This window comes from Psittacula echo (genome assembly GCF_963264785.1).
Source record: "Psittacula echo genome assembly, chromosome: 3".
NCBI lineage: Eukaryota > Metazoa > Chordata > Aves > Psittaciformes > Psittacidae > Psittacula > Psittacula echo.
The window spans coordinates 42501113-42524615 of record NC_137736.1 but is presented as its reverse complement, the minus strand read 5'-3'; the positions used below and the strand labels follow the sequence as shown (position 1 = coordinate 42524615).

At 36.2% G+C, this 23503-nt stretch overlaps 1 protein-coding gene across 1 annotated transcript in view; it reads left to right on the top strand.

Annotated features, from left to right (window-relative positions):
• Nucleotides 1-200: 200 nt before the first annotated feature.
• IL1RAPL1 (interleukin 1 receptor accessory protein like 1) overlaps nt 201-23503 on the top strand; it is a gene marked incomplete at both ends in the record, with an annotated part of 653301 nt that continues 629998 nt past the window's right edge. The window contains one exon of the mRNA XM_080612311.1: nt 201-282. Coding sequence (XP_080468437.1) covers nt 201-282 — 82 coding nt within the window. The remainder of the gene's footprint in view (nt 283-23503) is intronic.

Sequence of the window (23503 nt, the reverse complement as noted above, 5' to 3'; positions counted from 1 at the left end):
GGTGATTTTAGTTTACATATTTTTTATCAGGAACAGTAGATAATTTTTTGTGCATTAAATTTCTCGCAAACACTGTATTCAACATTTTCACAATGTCAGTATTATCATTACTTACTTCAAGGTTGTTTCAATGCCTATATAAAATCAGTGTTTCTTTCTTCTTTTTGGTATTCTAGGAAGCAGTCACTGAAAGACAGAAGATGAAAGCTCCTATTCCCAACTTGATTCTCTTGTATACTACTGTAACTCAGAGCTTGAAGGTTGTGACCAAAAGGGGATCAGGTAAGTAAATCTCTATCTCTGTGGTTACTATGTGGTTTGGAACAAAGTGTTTAATACATACGAAGAAGTACAAATGTATTCTGAGATGTTTTTGAAACAAAATTAAGAGGATTTCAAACTCTGCAGCCAAAGAATTTAGTAGCTTCTGTATCTTTTCATACTGTATTATGTTGTGTGAACTTGATGCAAAAAACCCAAGTATGTGAAATCAATGTTATCATTCATCTACTGAAGGAAAGTTATTTCCAGAACTATTTAACTTACCTAAAAGACTTTGTTGCAGTCAGCGTTGTTAGTGTAAGCTACTATATCTAGCTGTTTGGCTATATAGTTTATTGTGAAGAATCTTGGAAATTCAGATAATACAGTTTTGGTTTAGGCTACTGATTTTTGTAATAGAACAAATAGATCACATTACATTTCATAACCATGAAAAGCAAGCAACAAAATGTGTTTTTGAAAGGGCTACTTGATACATGATTGAAGAGTTTGATTCAAGGAAGAAAAGGCAGGCAGTTTTTCAGAAACCAAGCAGAGGGTGCCATGTTTACCAAACATCTTTCATACTGTTACTATAGATTAATTATCTTCATATATAAATGAAGGGAACACCAATATTGAGACAATTGAGTAGTTTTGAATTAATTTTTTGCCTGTGACCCTGAAATTCTGATTTTTCATTCCTTCACTTTTCACTGGATAATGGAAAAAAAAAAAAAAAAAGGCAGGATATTACTGCTCTAAACTGTCTTGCTCTATGGCACTAAAGGACACTAAATCCTTAATGGATGTCTTGATCCAATGTTGTTGGAATTAGTTAATTAGGTTTGTTGTTTTAGTAGTTTTTCTTTCAGCATTGGAATGGTTGAGGTAGCTTTTGTTGTACTGTTCCAGAAGTCTGGCTCTGATTTCTTTTTGTATTTTTTTAAGTTTGTTTCCAGATGGTGTTGGTTGTTTTAAACTGGTGCTTAGGGAGGACGTAGGTCTTCATGCATTCTGGACAACAGGTTAAATCATATCTTGTATTTTCAATGGATTATATTTATAATAATACTATGAAACTGATTATATGTTCAATACTGTAGTGACTGGAAATGTAGATGGAGGGAAGGCAAATAAGTACCACTATAAAGTAAGGTATTCCTCAACTAAGGCTTGAGATTAGAATATATTTAAATTCAAGAAAACTGGAATTTAATGTGTGTGCAAGCAAAGTAGTTGGTGTTCTCTGTATCATGATATCATCAAAAGGTGTTTGTAATATGATGTTGAAGCCTAGATAGACATCACAGATATCCTTTGAATGTGTCTGTGTGAGGTGGTTCTGTTTGATTAATATTTAATGCTTGTAAATTTAAGTTACGGCCTCTTAATCCAAATTTAGTATAAACATTATTGATTATCTTAAAGTAAATTTTACAATGACATCCATTTTTAAGGAACTAAAAAAATAGCCAGTCATCAGATGCCTTTACTTGAATGTGACCATAATAAGAACTTGGGTTGTTTTTTTGCATTTTATTTCATCATTTTTGTCTGTATTGTCTTCCTCTGATTAACCAATGAAAGGAAAAGCAGTAAATACGCATTTTAATTTCTGTTTGGTAAAGTAATGTAGTTGCTATAATAACAGCAAGAGAAAGAGCATACAATACTTTTTAAGATGTACAGAATATATTCTCATCCTGATGCTGTAATAAAAAGGAAAAACTGTAATAGAAATCTTTGGATCATGACTTACTACAGTAAAATGTAACATGGGGTTTTTGATGTTACCACATGAGATCTGCTTATCCTGTATATAGTTTCAATTAGCTGTATCACCAAGAGGGTTGATTATCATAATGTAAGTGCAAAGGAAAAATCTGATTTACTGAAATCTCAGATCCTGCTGCCTTTGGTCATGTCATTTAGTGACTTGAGAATGGGAGGACTTGCACAGAAGTAGGTGGAATATAACAACATGTGTTGCTGTTTGTTTTTTCTGGTTTTTTTTTTTTTTTTTTTTTTTTTGGGTTTTGTTGTTGTTGTTGTTGTTGTCCATTGGTTTGGTTTTGTTTGGTTTGGGTTTTTTTCCCTCCTTTGGATGCTCATGAGGCCTATTCTGCAATCCTGAAGTGTTTTTACACAGAAGACTTTATTTACTTTAACAGAAGTTTTAGCAAAATAAGATGCACTTATCTGTACTCTGAAAATAGAAATGGTTTCCTGCCTGTGATGCAGCATGTAATTGGAAGCAGGAAAGAAAACTCAACTTGGAAAACAGAACTCTAGTTTTGTATTAACGTGTTAACCAGAGACAGAGGATAGTGACAACATAGTTAAGTCTCTTTAGTCAGTTCTACTTGTGAGTTTACTTTATCCTTGAAATGTCAGCATTAAAGTACAACTAATAGCAAAATAAAGATGTTGGCATATTTTTATACTTATGAGATGATATAAATAGCGAGTAGTAGTACCAACCTTTTAGAGATGTGCTGCTTTTGTGTACTTTTTCTCTGTTAAGAGGAATGTATTAAAAGAAGTTGTTACATTAATATGCTAAATAGTTACCCTAATTATGACTTATTCCTTCTAATCATGTTTGTTGAATTTATTTCTAAGCACCAGACCTGAAAACACAGGTCTTGTGTTCTTTATGTATTTAACTTCAGTATTTTATATTAAGAAGAGTTCTATTCCTGGAAATACATGTTTTGTGCACTGTCATTTAGATTTTTCCTAGTAGAGTACTTCAGCTCTCTTATAAGTTTGTTATCAACTGCACTAAAATGATAGTGATTAATAAAAGTAAGAGTTTCTCCATCTATTAGAAATACTCTTCCAGTCACTTCTCTGATCTGTCAAGAATATGAGAACCTAGCTTCATAAAGTCGTGTGGAATACTTCATAGGCTCAATTCCTGGTTTTATTTCTAAAAATGGATAACAACTCTGACAGTCTATTGGCTTTCAGGACTGACATTATATCAAAGAATTAGCTGTATGTGTAAACAGTATCAATCTAGTATTATTCTTTTTTTTTTTTTTTTTTTTGGTTGATTGAAAAGCAGGTTAAAAAAACGTTGCAAGAGATACCTTAGGTTGTGCTGCATTGGATTAAACCTCTGATCATGAGAGGTGTCATTATGAAAGGCACTTAAAATCATATTACATAAAGGCAGGCAGGTCTTGAATTATTCTACCACTTTGTGCTATTTATCAGTTAAATATAACAGTACAGGGCATAAAGTGAAGAGTATTAATCTAATATTTATTACATTAGCAGGAAAACATGCTTTAAATTAGCTTGCTCATAACTGTGTGATGTACCTGTTTAGCACTTCACCTTTTATGCACGATTCTGCTTCTATCTGACAGAAGATATATCCTTTTTTTTCTTTCCAGTTCATATTTTAAATAATTTCTGTAATGCAATGAAAAGTTTCAAATTACTCATTAACATACAGTGGATTTATTTTACATTATGAGTGTAATTGTTTGTTACATAAGAATGGTTGGGTAAGCAGTTCCAGTAGCAATTCCATTGATAAATGCAAATGATTTAAGAAATTTCTTCTAATATCCACATATGAAAAAACTAAATTGGACTTATTCACACCTAAACTTTTCTTGTCAATTGTGGTTGAAATAACAACTCTAAAAGTTACAGTTTTTTTCTTCTCAAAAAAGAAAGATCCTTTGCCTTAAGCTTTGCTGTTCCAGCTGCTGATCTCAGAGTAGATGTAATGATTGCTAATTGGACATTTTAGCTATTCAGTGAAGTCCCCATGAACTTCCCCAGAGGTTTCAGAGCCTGCAACAGTAACTGCAAAAATGAACTTTAATTTGGCACACAGTGGATATCAGATGTAATCTACTGAATGGGAAGCTGATTCTAGCATTACTTCTTGGCTTTTTGAGATATCTGAAAGCGTCTTGCTTCATGAAACAATTCCTCTCTTTGATCACTATGTCCTGCTTGATGCAGAGGAAGAATAAATACTTAAAGCTTTCATACTTTGGTTCATTCAGCACATGGTTTTACTGCAATTGGCTTAAACCTCAGGAGTGTGGGAAATGCCTGGTTCTTAGCATGATGCCAAACTTCATATAAATTTGCAAAATGTGTAAAAATGTGTAGATGTATTGTTTGTGCAGTCTGCCGACTATCTAGCAAGTAATTGTTGCCTAATTCAGTCTTTGATAGTATTTTGATAACTTTATGGTAGTGCATTTCTAAATGTTTTCCTTTCAGTGATTTTTCCTGAAATTATCCTGTTTCAAAGTTCTAAATAAAGTGTAGATTTATTTTTTTTTTTTAGCTATATGGTTTTACATCCTTAGAAACTCATGTTTCTTAAAGTCTGTTCTTTTCAGGTTGAGTGGTATTTAATCACTTGTGGTGAATAGAGTTTTTGCTTATGAATTATTTAATATTCATCAAAGAGGAAGTAGGTTAGGAAAGACAGCCTCATGCTGATCGGTACAGATTTTTTTCTGTGTAACATGTATGTAGAATAAAAAACTTGAACACTGCATTGCCACCTGGTGGTTTTTTCCAAGCATGCTCAATAGGCAAAAGAAAGAAAGGTTTTGTGGGGTTTTTTTGTGTTTAACCAAATCTGATAAAAGGGAGAATGGGGTGAAAAGTATGTAAAAAAAAAAAAAATTACATAAAGAATTATATCGTATTAGTATAATTAGATAATAGTAGTGTAGTGGCATTTTATACACTCATATTGCCTAATAGCAATCTGGTGTTGCCTTGTATCAAAAAAGGTGAGAGTTGTTACTGTTTGTAGTTCTCTGTTTTTGCTACACATTATTATGCATTACAAGTTAGTTGATATTCTGGATTCAGTTCTGCTATTGTGAATGGAAATTTTCTTTTCTAGGTCAAATTTATTCTATGATTGAATAATTTAATTGGAAAAACAATCTTTCCAGTGATGGTTTATTAAGATATGTGTGAGATCCGTCACATCATTATGATGAGATTAAAGTCTATAGAGGTATTTTGTTATGTAGCAGATTACTTCTCTTTTTAAATAGTAATTCTGTGCCTTAGCTGTTACGAATGCATATGGGTGGTTCTAGTTTTTGCACTTGTGTGGAAGATCCACACTGTGAAAAAAAGAAAGACCTTTGACATTGTGACATTGGTATTTCTGAGTTTTAGTTTGTTTTGTAAGACCAAAATATGAATTTTAACTAGGTAAAGATAATCCAAGACTTTTTTTTTTTGTTTCTAAAACTAGTAGAATTCTGAGGAACAGGCTAGAAATATATATACTAAAATTCTCATGTAATTATTTTATTTGACGAGTTCCGTACTTGTTAAGAGCAATGAGCAGACATTTTTCTAAACTATAGTCCTCTTAATTTTTTTATTGTTTCTCATGTAAGGATAACTGTATTTTAGAAAATAATATCAGATGTATAAAGGCTATTTCTGCACAAAGTTTCTTTTAACTGCAAAAGAAACACATGATCAGTGCAATGTAGGCATTAGCATCAACAAAGCCAAGATTTTACATCTTGTGACAAACTCATAGTGAGAACTCATTAATGTATCAATAAATAAAACAAAAAAAAATATCCATGGAATAGAAATTACTTTCCTGTGCCATATGTAAGGAATATATCTACAAAAGTCAAGACAGTTTGAGAACTCTTTTCAGGTAGGAAGAATTTTTGAGTTTAGTTTAATCATTTGTACCTTGTAAGTGAATTGTCACTATTTTACAGAAAATAATTTAGTATATATATCTAGAATGACATGACAAAAACACCTTGAGAAATTGCACACAATTAAGTAAGTGCTGAGGCTTAGCAGAGGTATGATACCCAGTATTTGAGATTTTGTAGGATTTATTTTTTTAATTCTTTTTTTATAACCCTTCTAGGTGAGACTTGGTGTCCTAAGTGCGTAGTACTGCATAAGTCATGCTATTCTTCTTATAGTCTTTCCTTCAGTGAAGCCATTCTGCCATTCTCTTTCTCATTCTGCCTGTGTCTTGACTACCTAAGTATTTTCTTTTTGGATTCTTATCAAAAGGTAATTAGTTGATGAATGTCATATTGGATCTGATGTGTACTGAATAGTAATCATATGGGTCAAAAATAATTTATCTGTTCTTCTTCTTATACAGTTTATAGGCAGAGCACTCTCATATGCAGTACTCCAGATATGCTGGGCTTGGACCAAAGCATTTGCAGCAATTAAAGGATATGCTTCTTTCAAGCCATAGGAGTTTATGTCAATTGATATTAATGGCCCCTAGCTATTGTTTTCACTCTGTTACAGAATGTTAGTTTTCCATTATTAATTGATGAGATTTGTGGCTTGTTGGGTGGTTACACAGAACCTGAAATAATATTTAGTCTATCTGTGTCTATCTGATGTATAAGATTAACTTCTGTGAGCAAGGAGTTTTTAAGTTGGAACAGTTAAGGTTACTGTTATTACTATGAAAACCTATTTCTGTTTCTCTTTGGTGACAAGAAACAAAAAGTGAAAGACAGTCCTCAGAAAAAAGCATATATAACTTTATTATTGCACTGGGTAGGGGTGGGAATATTTTTCGTCACGACCTGATTAAGAAGTTTATTTAATCTGAGAATTGTTCAAAAAACCCCAATCATTCTGGATTGGCATATAAATGTGCAGCCTTGGTTGTGGTTGTAGCTGTGGGGCTGAACTGGGAAAACTCTAAAACATTTTCTGTTTTTAGGGAGAAGAGAGAGGAAGATAAGGGGAAACCTTTACCGCTAAAACCACAGTGGAGATAAACAGAAATCCCTGTGCTTCATTCTCAGGGAACTTTCTTATCTCCTGATCTAATAATTTGTTCCATATTGATTTTATTAGCACTAATATTCTTCTGCTTTTTATCTTAAGAATAAAAGATAATTTACTTTTTTGCATCTTTTTTGGTATGATTTAAAGATGGTTGTGCCTCCTCATTTATTGTATAGTAAAAATCAGTCACTTTTTAATAAGAATACATGCTTACCATATACAGTTGGCATAAGCAAAATAGTTGAAGAATTAATTAACTGTGTGTATCCACTTTCTTGGATTTTGCCTAATTACTTCACAAGATATAAACCTTGTATAGTGTGTATCAGTGGGGGAGGGTGTTACTTGCTTTCTTAGGTGCACATCTCTTTTAAAGATGAAAATCTTCAACAATACCCTTGAATATATAGTAATAGGGTCAGCTGAGATGAATGAATGCTTATGTGTGTTGGGAGGGAGGTCTAAAGGATCTAGAGTTGTGAAGGCTGTGTAAATGCTCTGCATCTTTCAGTGCTTTCACTGTCTGTCTTGAACTTTTGCTATCTATCTAACACAACCATGAGGCCTCCTGGAATTAGATATAGGCCACAGAAAAGTTTTACTGCTTTCTATTTCTACATGGATGTTAAAAGAGTGATTAGTGTGCTTGAGCACCTTATTTAGACAGCAAAAATATCCATATGCCCATCCTGCTGTCAGTTCTTGCCAGTTTTTCACTTTCTTTCTTGGTTTATGAAGGGAAAAACTTATTTCATTACGGTTAGGAGAAAAGGCATGATGTGCTTTTTGTGAATCAAGAAATATTGGAAGACAATAGGAATTAAAAATTAACTTTTTTAGTAGCATTTTGTATAATCAGGAAATTAGCGGGTTCCTTTAGCTTATTGTTTTGAACCTGTATTTTTCTTCTTGTTGTTGATGCCAGCTCTATATGGGAAGCATGTATTTTTCTTTCAAAGAATAATCCATTACAATACTGCATGCTTCTTTAGCTACAGAATGCTCCATGTGTTGGATTGCTGTGGAATAATTTTCAATGTATAGTTTCCATTTGAAAAAAACCTGAATAATAATGTTATTGGACAGAACACTAGTTTTGTTAGTGAGCTTAAACAGATGCATGGCCACTGGGATGGTGTAGTTACAATTGTCTCTATTTTTTTTACGCTAAGGACACTGTTCAGTAAGTCAGATAAAGACCAGTGATGCGGATTGTATCTATAGAAGTGTGTGGGGGGCTGTATTATAAAGAAAGAAACACAGTTGTGTGCTGCTAGAGGATTTGGGCAATAAGGAATGATTGCATCACAAGCATAAATCCTTTGTGACACATTACTTTTTGGAGGCACTATGAAAGCCGTAACTGTTACTTGTCCTGTGAGCATTTATGAACAGGAGGGTTGGCATTTTAAAAATAGTTATATGACCTTTTGTTGTTGCTAGGATCCATACTAATACTTTTCAGTCCTGTGAGATGGTGAATAATACCACAGTATGTGAAAAGCCTGTGCTTTAGCAAAGGGTCAACATTTTGTAGTGTGTAATACATATTAAGAAATGACTAATGATAGTAAAGGAGACAAAGCAAAATCTAAAGCGGAAAGGACAGTAATAGATATTCTTACATAGTTTGGTCATTGAGTTTTAGTGGAGGTTCAGAATGACTCTCTGCTTCCACAGACCCTATTTTCCCTGGGGAATGGTTAGCAGTTGTTTCACTGATTGACATCTGTTGGCAAATGGCCTAGAAGATATAAAAAAACAAGTGACCTTTGATCAGAAATAGCTGTTGCAGAAGATTTATTTATTTGAATATTATGCTGTCAATTTTATGTAGAATAATGACTGTGGAGAATAAGGAGACAAAATAGCCTCAAGGGCAAGTAATGGCCAGCTGATAGATTTGTCTTTTTTATTTATGTGTACTCAGTTGTTAAATATTATTAAAATACAGAAAAAAGGGCTGTGATATGAAGTTTCGCCCATTAGAATATGTTTTGTTGCTAAAGCAAATAAAAATCTATGCAATCTGTCCTAGATTAAAATGCTTACTGACTTGGTCTTTCTGAAAGATGAAGGGAGAAAGTGCTCTCAGTACTGCATACACAGATATAGGGGAAGCAACTTAGCATGAAATGAGAATGTTGTCCTTTTAGATTGCAGTGCTGAAATTTTCAGCCATTCTTGCTCATACTTGGTTTTGCTGTTATGGTCTTCATTTCAAATGCAAAATGCACATTCCCCATCATTACTTTAAGATGTATACTTTATCTGTTTTTCAAAATCTTCTTGCAATTGTAAGTAAAATTATCAGACTGCTATAATGGTAAATTATGACACAGTTATGTTAGTTGAAAGATGAGTGCTCCATAATTTTATCATCTTGTTGTGAATGCTTAACTCATTTCAGGAAACTGTCAGGTGTACAGTTGCAAAGCAGGTAATTGTGTTCAAGCAATCTACAAATGCATTTGGAGTAGCACGGTTCCAAAAATGGATTTTTTGCATCCTTGGCAAAAAAGAACAATTTTTATTCTAAGTCAGTTTTAATTCCAATTAAAATGGTTCCAATTGATAATTCCAATTTTAATTACAGAACCACTTAAGTTGGAAGGGACCTCTGAAGATGATACAGTACGACGTCCCTGGTTGAAGCAATGTCAGCTGCAGCAGGTTGCTCAGGACTGTGAGCAGTTGAATTAAGTGACTTCAGGACTGTTCTTTAAGGAATATTTTTAAGGTGTTTAGGGAGACCTTTTAGAGGCTGTATTTTCATGCTGTAGTCCCTGACCTCAGTTTTTCCAGATTGCAACTTTCCTAAACATCTCTTTAATTGTGAGTTGCCTCATTTCCCAGTGGAAATTGTGGCATGTTTAGGATAGTAGCTCCAAATTGCTCTAATGTGGAGTTGCAATATATCAAGGAAACACCTGGAACTATTGTCATGTCAGGTTCTAAAATGTGACCTAATTGCAAGCAGCATCAGTTAAAATTACTGCCTGTTCAGGATGTTCAGTTTCTTTCACAATAAGATTATTTATTTCCTGGATATTGCAAATGTTTTCAAACTCTATTGAAACATAAGCCAGTAAATGAAACATGTGTTAAGCTATGTGGAATAATGAGTGTACAGAATCTGTGTTTTATCTTTCTCTTGCCATCTTACTTTTAACCATAGTTAATATCATTGATACTACAAGAAACATCGTATTTTCTTATGGGAAAAGTAATTGGGTAATACTAAACATGTTGCCTTAATGCATTTTTATATAATTCACTATGATACTTTTTCTAATGAGTTTTGTCATAGTAGGTAGAACAAAGTCAATGACTTGGGATATAAAAATTTAAAGAGCAGGCCATAGAGTCATCAACTTCAAAGAAAATCAGCAACGTACATGGGTTGTCCACGTAAGAAAAGCGCAGCTTGAAGCAAAGCTGTTCTTAATGCTATCTTTTTTTTTTTTTAAAGCACAAGTTTGGCTTGTCTGAAACTCCTGAGATTTTGCTGAATGTCTTTGGCCATATAACCCAGAGTGAATACTGAAGGCAAAAATAGAGATGGACAAGGAACAATGAAAAAGTAACTGTGCCATGAGGGAAGGCGTAATTCCTTCCCAGGGATCATGAAGCCTATAGAGGAGCTGTTAAGCTGTTGATAAGTGATCGCCTGGGTGCAGCACAGCAAAGGAGGAGGGAAAAAATGGAGCAATATTGTCAAATTCTGAGCCTTTTCTAATCAAACAAGTTGAGCCAGGTATGACAAGGATTCAAGCTACCTTTTCTAGGAGTGACCAGTGCATACCTCATGATTTCATGAGGGTCCTCCTTGAGATATGCAAATAATCTGCTTTTATTCTGCTGACTATGCCAGGCCACTTTAAGCACCTTGCAACAAAATCCCTTTTTCATACTGTAAGTTAATTTTTGCCATAGGCAGTGTTTTAAATACAGTTCGTATTTTTATAATTTGAGACAAAATCAAGTTTTAAGCTTTGTATTTTTCTAAGAAATTGAATAAGGTTCAGTGACAGAACATTCCAGTTGGGTAATAAACGTTTTTTGAGATAATTATTCAGCAGAATTGCAAGTGAGTATAAATGTACAAATAGGTGTGCATTCATTTTATAGTATACTACTTGCTGTAAAGTTTTAGCAAAATGAGACTATTAAGGATGACGTAGGAAGCTTAAAACAGACAAAGTCTGGGAAGAAATCATAGCAAACCATGTTTTTCAGAAAATGCATTTTTATAGCAAAAAGTAGTTGTCAAGGAGTGGAGGAACAAATTGGTTCTGAGTATGAGGAATGATGGAGTAAGATGGCTTATATTTTTAAATTGTGGTAATTTTTCTATAAATATTTGAAATTTATTCCATGAAACAATTGAAAATAATTCATATATATATATGAAATACATATACAGATTTGAAATAAGGCAAACACCTATTAATTTTTTTTCCTCAAATTTTCAAAGAAAACAAATCCATGATGAATGTAGTGTGGTCTATTAACAAATTTTATTGATTCCCTTGAAATAGCTGCCAACTGTTACTATTATTTGAACTTTTTTTTGTTACAACTCCTAGTTAAATTATCAGAGGTCCATGCAATGGCATAGAAATAATGAGATGATTTAATAAAAAATAGTTCAGACAGGATGTCATTTAGCAGCATAAAAATTTATCAGTGTAAGAGTTTACGACAAGAGTACATCAAAATGCAAGAGGTCATTGCCCGCACCAAAAAAACCCATCAACTTACTCTGCTGTAAAAAGCAGAAGGTAATTATTAGGAGGTAATGCAGTGGTTGAATTCCAGTGTGATTACACTTTTACAGTGCCCATAGAAGCTGTTAGCTCTGCCTCACAATAAGATTCTGCTAAAAAGCAACTGTCTTTGCTGTTGTCTGACTAGTATAATGCCATCTGTAATTTGGGGAAAAATTTTAAAGAACTGAAATTCATATTTAACTACGTAGATGGCTTCATTCATGATTTTATTTCACTTTGTCACTGTTCAGTAATGCACGTGTAATAAACCTGCATTTCAAAGTAGGTCATGCTATTCTCATACATGTACCAAGCTGACATGTTTTGTATGAGTTTGGTACTGCAGACAGCTATGTTAAGATGGTGCTGTTAATACCAAATTTAGAGTACATGCTGCTCTTAGGATTCACAATAGCTCATACCTAGAAATACTATTGTTTCCAGTGAGGAGGCTCAAGTCATTCATTTCAAACTCTGCTTGAACAAGACGATGTGGAAGATGAGGAAGAAATGCACATTCCATGCTACTAGACAACTTTTTCCCATTTGATTCCTTCTGTTATCGATACACAATGTGAAAGATGTAACAAGGTACGGTAGTTGCCCATGACTGAACAGCAAACTGTGAGATGTTCCTGGGCTGAGAAACTCAAGAAAAGGCTTTAAAAGCTGTTTTTCTGTGCCAAGATGTATTCATCAACTTCAAGGTATTGACAATCGTGATAAACAGAGAGAAAGAGGCCTGACTCCTGCAAGTAATTTCCTACATAACTGCAGATGGTGAAAAAACTGTCCTCAAACACATGGCTGTTGAGAATTTTATGTCCAAGTTCTGAATTCTGTCAAGCAGAACATCAGTTTTACTTAAACTAAAAATCACAGGAATCTAGTTTTCTGATAAAGGCTGTTGCAACTGTTAGTAATATATAGGAACTCCTGGAAGGGAATTACTGTAACACACTGCTGTGTAATTTTAAAAGTATCCAACTCTCTAATTGTTTGTTTATATCAAAGCTGCTCTGCTACTCTCTGAAAGCTGCTCTGCTTCCTTTTTCTACACGAAATTATTAAAAATAATTAAATTTCATTTATGTTTTAGGCTGATTTCATTAATATGTCATTAAAAATATCACTTTATTTTCTCTACCATTTGTCTGATCTTAATTTCTAGGCTAAAATGTAGTATGAAGTCTTTCTCTTACGGGAAAGATCAGGCATCGAGTTCCATCACACTCTAGAGAGCAGAATAATGTTATGTATGCTTTGCTCACAGACCTCCTCTGCTGTGATGAATTCTCAATGCAAAGCCACATGTGAAAGTGATTTCTGTTGATGTTTACTTCAGTCAAAGAAAAAGGTGAACTTTTTGCACTTCCTCCCCCTCTTCCCCTTCATGAAGACCTCTTTCTTTCTTTATTGTGTATTTGTGGATTATTTTTTTTATTTGGATTTATTTTTTATTATAGTTAGTTTTGGTATAAATAATACAGTGCTGTCTATTTTGCTCATTTTGGGATGAAAATGTAACACTTGCTGAATGAGTCTCTGTTTGACTTACAGGAGGATAATAACCTAATCTAAACATGAATGATTAAAGTTGCCCATGTATATGTGCAACTACAATGTATGTATTACATATGTACACATATGTAGTTGATAATTTCCATTTGAATAAGGACAAATGGAGAAAATACTTAATCTACCATAAATTATTTAATTTTAGCTACTGTTTAATCTGAAGTTCATAATTTTGTAACTTCAGTGAAATAGTGGAATGGCAGGTTCTTGTGTAATGTTACTTTTTTTCCTTTTTCTTTTAGTATTTTGTACATGTGATGGTTAGTTCCATATTAAGATGCATCTTCCCTTCAAAATACATTGGAAAACAGTTGTCTCATACCTACTGATAAATTATACATACTGTGTAGCTTTCAATCTTGAACCTAGAGTCGTGATTAACAAAAATTCACAGAGCAAGTTTTAGGACAAAAAGCTAAGGCATACGAACAGCAAATATTCTGAGAAAGTTCATGGTGATAAATATTTTTTTCAGTCATTGATGACCTTTTTATATTGCTTTTTTGCAGACAGAACCGTAGATTATCCATTACCATTTTTTTTCACATCTTTGATTACTTAGCTTTTCATTTTAATAGATGCAGACTCACAGTATCACAGTATGTTAGAGATTGGAAGGGACCTCAAAAGATCATCTAGTCCAATCCCCCTGCCGGAGCAGGAACACCTAGATAAGGTTGCACAGGAATGTGTCCAGGCGAGTTTTGAATGTCTCCAGAGGAGACTCCACAACCTCCCTGGGCAGCCTGTTCCAGTGTTCTGTCACCCTCACAGAGAAGAAGTTTCTTCTCAAGTTTAAGTGGAACCTCTTGTGTTCCAGTTTGAGCCCACTACCCCCTGTCCTATCATTGTTTGCCACTGAGAAGAGCCTGGCTCCATCCTCATGACACTCACCCTTTATATATTTATAAACGTTAATGAGGTCACCCCTCAGTCTCCTCTTCTCCAAACTACAGAGACCCAGCTCCCTCAGTCTTTCCTCGTAAGGGAGATGCTCCACTCCCTTAATCATCTTAGTTGCCCTGTGCTGGACTCTCTCCAGCAGGTCCCTGTCCTTCTTGAACTGAGGGGCCCAGAACTGGACACAATATTCCAGATGCGGTCTCACCAGGGCAGAGTAGAGGGGAAGGAGGACCTCTCTCGACCTACTGACCACCCCCCTTCTAATACACCCCAGGATGCCATTGGCCTTCCTGGCCACAAGGGCACAGTGTTGGCTCATGGTCATCCTGCCATCCACTAGGACCCCCGGGTCCCTCTCCCCTACACTGCTCTTTAACAGGTTATTCCCCAACCTATATTGGAACCTGGGGTTGTTCCTGCCCAGATGCAGGACTCTACACTTTCCCTTGTTATATTTCATCAAGTTATTCCCTGCCCAACTCTCCAGCCTGTCCAGGTCTCGCTGGATGGCAGCACAGCCTTCTGGCGTGTCAGCCACTCCTCCCAGCTTAGTGTCATCAGCAAACTTGCTGATAGTACACTCAATTCCCTCATCTAAATCACTGATGAATATATTAAAAAATACTGGTCCCAGTACTGACCCTTGAGGCACTCCACTAGATACCAGCCTCCAACTAGACTCCGCCCCATAGACTACAACTCTCTGGCTTCTCTCCTTCAGCCAGTTTGCGGTCCACCTCACCACCTGATCATTCAGACCACACTTCCTCAGTTTAGCTATGAGGATGCTGTGGGAGACTGTGTCAAATGCTTTGCTGAAGTCAAGGTAGACCACATCCACCGCTCTGCCATCATCCATCCACCGTGTTATTTCCTCATAAAAGGCTATGAGGTTGGTCAAGCATGACTTCCCCTTGGTAAAGCCATGTTGACTGCCCCTCATAACCCTCTTATCCTTGACATGCCTTAAGATGGCACCAAGGATAAGGTGCTCCATCACTTTCCCAGGGATGGAGGTGAGGCTGACCGGTCTATAGTTACCCGGGTCCTCCTTCTTGCCCTTTTTGAAGACTGGAGTGACATTTGCTTTCCTCCAGTCCTCAGGCACCTCTCCCGTTTCCCAAGACTTGGCAAAGATGATGGAGAGTGGTCTAGCAATGACTTCTGCCAGTTCCCTCAGCACCCGCGGGTGCATCCCATCTGGACCCATGGATTTATGGATGTTCAGATTGCTCAGCTGGTCTCTAACCCATTCCTCATCAACTAAGGCAAACTGCTCCCTTGACCTGGCTTCATCTGAGGTCTCAGGAGTACAGGGCTCTTCAGGACAGCCTCCGGCAGAGTAGACAGAGACTAAGAAGGCATTCAATAACTCTGCCATCATTTAATTACCATTAACCTCTTTACTTCTGACTGGTTTTACTGCAATAAGGCTGATCTCTTTATTAAGATTAGATAATTTTTAAAGTATTTAACTTCAGTAGGATTGTTTATAGTTGATTACTTAACCTGAGCAGTAGGTGTCCATTCTGAATCTGAATTTTTTTTCTAATATTTATTAGTAATTTTACATTAGCACATTATTTTTATTCCGTGCATTCCAATTTTCATTATAATTAAGTTGAAAACAACTTTCAACATTTTGAAAGACTGCAACTGTGATTTTACCTACTTTTAGATAGGGAAAAATAGAATACAAAAATCTGGGGTTGGTGGAAAACTGTACAGCTTTTAGTATTTCAGACTGAAAGGTGTTATATATCTATTTATGCTACTGCTCGCATGTTTTATACATAATGCACAATGCTTTCATTGAAAGTAATAAAAATACTAGTTTTAATTAGAATCATTGAAATAAAATGATTAGGATTGGAAGAGACCTTAAAGATCATCTAGGTCCAACCCCTCTGCCATGGGCAGGGGCACCTTCCAGTAGACTAGGTTGCTCAAAGTCCCATCCAGTCTGTCCTTGAATGCTGCCAGGGATGGGGCAGCCACAGCTTCTCTGAGCAGCCTGTTCCTGTGTGTCACCATCTTCACACTCTCTTCCTAATATCTAAACTAAATCTCCCCCCTTTCATTTTAAAGCCATTCCCCCTTGTCCTATCACTATACCCTTGTAAAAAGTCCCTCTCCAGATTTCGTGTAGGCCCCCTTTAGGCACTGAAAGGCTGCTATTAAGGTTTCCCCAGAGCCTTCTCCAGGCCAAACAACCCCAGTTCTCTTGGTCTGGCTTCACAGGAGAGGTGCTACTGCCTTATCCTATAAAGATCCTCTTCGTGCCTCTCTAGACTCGCTCGAGAAGGTGCATGTCCTTTTCATGCTGAGTGCCTCAGAGCTGCATGTGGTACTTCTGCTGGCCACATTTCTTTTCATTCTTTTTATAAATCTTCTCAATATGAGTCACAATTGTGTTAAAGAGAAAACCAACCTGGTGTGTAAGGAAATTATTATAATACTCTTTGAGAAACTTTTCAGAAAAAAAAGATATTTATGTTACCTATATAGAAATATTAAATACTAATCTTAGGTGGAATATAAATTTTGAAAACATCTTCAAGAGTTGTTTATAGAAGTGCTTTATCATGTAGTGAAAGAAGAGGGGTTTTGTTATACATTGTACTGTTCTGTACAATGCATCTTTATGTTTTTGTCATGTTCAAACAGCATAATATAAAAATATGCCTGTGAGGAACTGCAGCTAAATGTGAGATATGTAACTGGTGTGGATTTCCTGTCCTACAGGTGTTAGCAGAATAATATTGAAGTGCTTTTTGACCACAATAGAAGATTTTTTTTTCAAATTTAGTTGGGTTTGATGGCACGAGGATTTTTGTCATGAGCTGAAGCTGGCTTAGTCAAGTAATACTTTTGATTTTTTAGGTTTCTTTTGTAGGATAATTGAGGTCAGAAAAAACCTGTGGAGGTCTCAAGTTTAATGCAGGGCCAGCTTTGGTATCAGTTCAGATTGCTCAGAGCTTTATCTACAAGGCTTTTAAAACCTCCAGAGACAGAGCTTGCACAAATTCTCTGAGCAATTGACAGAATTACTTTGAGACTCTTGCCTTCTGCTAGGACTCTCTTGTTGCAAAGTATTTTCACATAGTTCAGAATGAGCTAAAGCATGAATTAAAAACTATGCCTGATGTAGGCCCCAAAATGAAAAAAAATTGAAACACCCAAGAAAACATTCAAAGTTAGTTAGTTGATACCAGTCTTGATTGGTAAAACTTACCTGAAGTACAATACCACAAAAGAATTAACATAAAAATAAGTAAATTAACTTTTTCCTTCAAAAAGCTCTATGATTAAACCAAAAGAGATAATTTAATATTTAGCTAGTTCAACTTTCTGCATAATTTGTTTCCATATGTATGCTTTTGTTTATGTTTTTTGTTGTTTTTTTTTTTTTTTTTTTCCCCTAAAGGCAATTTATTGCTCTGTTAAAGACTACTGTAAATTATGTCCTGATGTGGATAAAAGCCTGATGGACCCTTCTATTTATTTTTTTTTGTTGGCATATAAAGTTATTTAATTTACTTGCAATCCTTTCAAAATTTATTGTATGAAATATGGGGTTTTAAATAAATCAAAATTCTGATTAATATATTAATGGATAAAGTAAGACTTTTGTGTGATTGGGAAGAATTCTAGAGAATTTTCAGAAATGGTTTAAATTTCATAATTATTTTGATCACTAGAATAAATATCTTCTTTTTAATTCCATGAAGTGTAACTAGCTCTGTCAATGAAACCTTTACTGTCAAAACCCTGTTTTTAAGTTGATATGTATTTAGTGTGTTAGAATGCTTCATTGAAAGAATGAATGACACTAATTATTGAATAGCAAATTTAAGTTTTCATTATCTAGCTTATATGACATTCTGAAAGAGGGCAGTAATAAGCATCATTGTACTTTGTCCTTTGGAAAAACCCTAACCTAAATATCTACAAAACCAAAACCATTTTTTTTTTAATATATGGGATAGAAACCTTGACCGATATTACTCCTTTTAATTAGGAAGTAGCCACAAAATCCTAAATCACACAGTTTTAATAATTCAGAAGGACTCATCCTTATCATCATAAGAATCCAGCAATAATGTTATCAATAAAGCTTTCAATTACAATAATCGCCTTCAACTGTATTAACACCATTGCTTACTATTGTTTCACTATAGCTTCTGTTCATAATTTTTAACAGGACAATACCAGTTACTGTTTTGAGAAATCCATTACAGCTCTTGATTAAACATGTAAAAAAAAAAAATCATTTAAATTTGTAGTGATACTGCTGCAGCACTTGTTTAATAATATAGACAGGGAAAAAATTTGTTAGGAAGTAGAACATCTTTTATTGACTGAATGGGTCCTTTGTTGAAGAAGGTCTTTTTTGTCACTGTCAGGTCATGTGAAGAAGCAGATCACTTGGAAGACAGTGTCTATAACAGGGATGTAGTGAAAAATAAAATAAATTGTTAAGCAGTTAACTCAAATTCAATAGAGACAATAATTAAGCTTGGCTATCATGAATCTATTCCATTTCTATTGAGCTTTATAATTAAAAAATAACCATGGTCATTTGCAGTTCCTTAAGAGAACATTATTACTATAAGGAGGATATTCTTGTCCCTAAGAAACAAAATTTCCCATTCTTCAACATGCAAAAGCTTACTTATCTTGAATATTGTATAATTTATAATTATCTGCATCTCCTGTATATAGAGAGTAAATATTTCTGAATGTTACTTTTATGCACATAATTTTTTTTTTTTAAAGCCTCATTATTCTAATAAAATATTATCTCTACCTACATGCCTAGGCTTCTTTTTTTCCAATGTTTGACTTAAAGCTTAGAATTAGAAGGACTGATGGAAACTGGGGGAGGGGTGAGGGACAGAGAAGTTCCAGCTTGGTGAGGGATGTTCTCTGTTTCAGATGGGATCAATAGGTAATTTTTTTCATGGTAAGCACTAAACATTTATAAATCAATCTTCTTGGTGGCAATTGACTTCTAAACAACATTTTAATCTATAATTTAAATTTTGCCTTAAAGGGTTAAAAGAACACATTTTGGGTGTCATGAATGGACGTTCCAGCCTCTAATGCCTTCTTCAGGACTCCAATGGGTATCTATAGGATATCATGCTCAAGGATGGACCATTGAGACAGTGGTCAGATTCTTTTGGGTTTGCTTTGTTTCTTAGGCTTACTTTCCTTCTGAGGTTGACATCCAAAGGGATTACTGTGTCAATTCAGAAGCTAATCACAGATAGTTAAACTGATTTATATATAGCTGAACTCAAAAGTAGGGTTGACTTGCTTCCACTGAAAAAAAAATGTAAAGTTCTGGCCAGAGGTAGGAGAGGAGGCGATTTTAAAACAAAAGTCAAAAAATGAAAAAGCGAACTCTGAATTAATTTAGTTTTGTAACATTTTGTGTACCATTCTGTTTTCTTCAGTCCCCAAGACAGTTATAGAGCTATGTCTGGAAAGACTTTTCAAAATAAAATAAAATGTGTTAAGAAAACAGTCCTAAAGCACAGTAGTTTACATTTAAAACAGAGATTTCAAACTAGGTTCAAAGTTACTGACCTTCTCTCAGTCTTGGCTGAATGCAGCTAGCATGAAATTGTGTAGAGGTGAAGCACTCTGAGATGAAGGGAAGATTACTTTTAAAAACAAAATTTGGATAAGCCTCTTTATACTCTACTTGTGTTGAACTGCAAGTCCCACACAGAGCATCAGTGGCATGAGTCTGCTTAACGATGAGAAGGATCTATATAATGAACCAGCTGCCACTTCAGAGAGAGAGACAAAGATGCAGCATCAGTTTGAAGAGTTTTCCAAATAATTTGTAAATAATTTGAAGTCTTTCAATCAGTTATGTGTACCAGCCAGATATTTAAAGACAACTACATTAGCTTATTTCAGATGCTGGAAGATCTGGGAAACAGTATTTATCCTGAGTAAGTAAAAGATGTAACTTACATGTTGACTTTAATATAGTCAAACATGGCAAATATTTCACCACATGAAATATTTCGTAAGGAAAGTATTAACTTATCAAATTGGGTACTTCCATGGGGAATGTGTTTTTTAAAACAAAATTTTAAAAAAGCAGAGAACATAAACCCTTCAGTCTTCAGTCTACAAAGATATTTTCTTTGTTTTAATTAGATGCATGTTAATATTCTTTACCTTCTCAATTATGCTCTTTCCTCCTTTCTGGATAGTCGCTTCTTTCTATCCAACAGTAGCACTATCCACAACCCAGCTCTTTTGGCAAGTTTCCCTCTTCACTTTTGAGTTGTTATTGAGCTTCTCAACTTGACAATCTCTGAGAATAGAAAGTAGTTCCTCTAGTTGCTTCTCAAGATCACTGCTTTTGACAATCAAATTTCTCAAAAAACTTTAGAATATGTTCAGAACAGATGCAAATCTTTTCAGTTTCCAGAAACTCAGTAGATTTCCAGGGAATTGCATGTATGCCACTTTGTTCTTCTACTTCAGAAGAAGAAGCAAAATGGCAAATTACTCATCAATTATAGCCCTTAAGGATCATCTATTTATTTTAAAATAACCTGAACTTTTATATACTTCCTCCTAATAATTGGTTCTAGGATAGCATCACCTTTATTGAGCACATAAATGCAATAGTTGAAATGCATTATTTCATTAAATGCCCTAGAGACATCAAAATTTGGACACATATCTGAGTCACAGCTACTCTGTCATTTTTGCTTTAGGCAATGAGGGTAGTAATTTGCTACTGGCCTAATTTTATTAGCACAAAATTTCCAGTTTTTCCTCTATCATCTCTTCCTATATGTGTAGCTTCAATTCTCTGTACAGGAAATGCTCCCTGATCCAAGTTTTCGAAAGACTGAACAAAGAATGAGGGGAGATGTTGGATTGCATTACTCTTGAGAAAGTGTGCTGTTCAGTTAATGATAGAGCCCTTCAATTTTCATCTCTTTCCAGTAGGAGCTCTACCGTGTTTTGACATTTATAAGTGCATATCAAAAAATGACAAATAATCATAGAAGGGTTTGGCTTGGAGTTGAAGGGATCTTAAGGGTCATGTGGTTCAAACTCTCAGCGAGGGTGAGGACACCTCTCACTAGACTATGTTACTCAAATTCCCATCCATCCTAGCATTGAACATTTCCAGGGATGGGGCATCTGAAACTTCTGGGGAATATGATCCGTGGCCTCCCCACCCTCACAGTAAAGTATTTCTTCCTAATATCAAACTAAATCTACCCTCTTTCATTTTAAAGCCATCCCCCCTTGTGCTGTCACTTCATACCCTTGTAAAAAGCCCCCCTCCAGATTTCGTGCACCTTAGGTATTGCAAAACTGCTATAAGGTGTCCCCAGAGCCTTCTATTCTTCAGGCTGAGCAAGTCCAGCTCTCTCAGCCTGTCTTCATAGGAGAGATGCTCCAGCCCTCCTCTGGACTCGCTCCAACAGCTCCATGTCCCTCTTGCATTGAGGGCCCCAGAGCTGAACACAGTACTCCAAGTGGGGTCCCAGGGTCTCATGAGAGCAGAGCAGAGGGGGAGAATCACTTCCCCTCACCTGCTGGTAATGCTTGTTTTGATGTAACTCAGGATATGGTTGGCTTTCTGGGCTTTCAGGGCACACTGCTGGCTCATGTTCAGTTTCTAATTGACCAACACCCTGAAGTCCTCCTCCTCAGGGCTGCTCTGAATCCGTTCTCTGCCCAGCCTGTAGTTGTTATTGAGATTGCCCCGACCCATGTGTAGGACCTTGCACTTGGCCTTGTTGAACTTCCTGAGGTTCACATGGGAAGGACACCTCTCAAGCCTGTCAAGGTCCCTCTGGATGGCATTCCTTTCTTCCAGTGTGTCGACCGCACCACACATCTTCTTGGTGTCATCAGCAAACTTGCTGAGGGTTCACTTAATCCCACTGTCCAGGTCGCTGACAAAGATGTTAAACAGCACTGGTCCCAACACTGATTCCCAAGGAACACCACTCATCACTGATCTCCACTTGGATCTCAAGCCCTTGAGCACAACTCTTTTGAGTGCAACCATCAAGCCAATTCCTTATCCACCAAATGATCTGTCCATCAAATCCATGCCTCTTCAGTTTAGAGACAAAGGACACCGTGTGGGACAGTGTCAAACACTTTGCACAAGTCCAGGTGGCTTTGTTTTCACACAGAATCACAGAATATTAGGAATTGGAAGGGACCTCAAAAGATCATCTAGTCCAATCCCCCTGCCGGAGCAGGAACACCTAGATGAGGTTACACAGGAAGGCATCCAGGCGAGTTTTGAATGTCTCCAGAGGAGACTCCACAACCTCCCTGGGCAGCCTGTTCCAGTGTTCCATCACCCTCACAGAGAAGAAGTTTCTTCTCAAATTTAGGTGGAACCTCTTGTGTTCCAGTTTGAGCCCACTACCCCCTGTCTTACCATTGGTTGTCACCGAGAAGAGCCTGGCTCCGTCCTCGTGACACTCACCCTTTATATATTTATAAACATTAATGAGGTCACCCCTCAGTCTCCTCTTTTCCAAACTAAAGAGACCCAGCTCCCTCAGCCTTTCCTCATAAGGGAGATGTTCCACTCCCTTAATCATCTTAGTTGCCCTGTGCTGGACTCTCTCCAGCAGTTCCTTGTCCTTCTTGAACTGAGGGGCCCAGAACTGGACACAATATTCCAGATGTGGCCTCACCAGGGCAGAGTAGAGGGGAAGGAGAACGTCTCTTGACCTACTGACCACCCCCCTTCTAATACACCCCAGGATGCCATTGGCCTTCCTGGCCACAAGGGCACAGTGTTGGCTCATGGTCATCCTGCCATCCACTAGGTCCCCCAGGTCCCTTTCCCCTTCATTGCTCTCTAATAGGTTATTCCCCAACCTGTACTGGAACCTGGGGTTGTTCCTGCCCAGATGCAGGACTCTACACTTTCCCTTGTTATATTTCATCAAGTTACTCCCTGCCCAACTCTTCAGCCTGTCCAGGTCTCGCTGGATGGCAGTACAGCCTTCTGGCGTGTCAGCCACTCCTCCCAGCTTAGTGTCATCAGCAAACTTGCTGACAGTACACTCAATTCCCTCATCTAAATCACTGATGAATATATTAAAAAATACTGGTCCCAGTACTGACCCCTGAAGCACCCCACTAGATACCAGCCTCCAACTAGA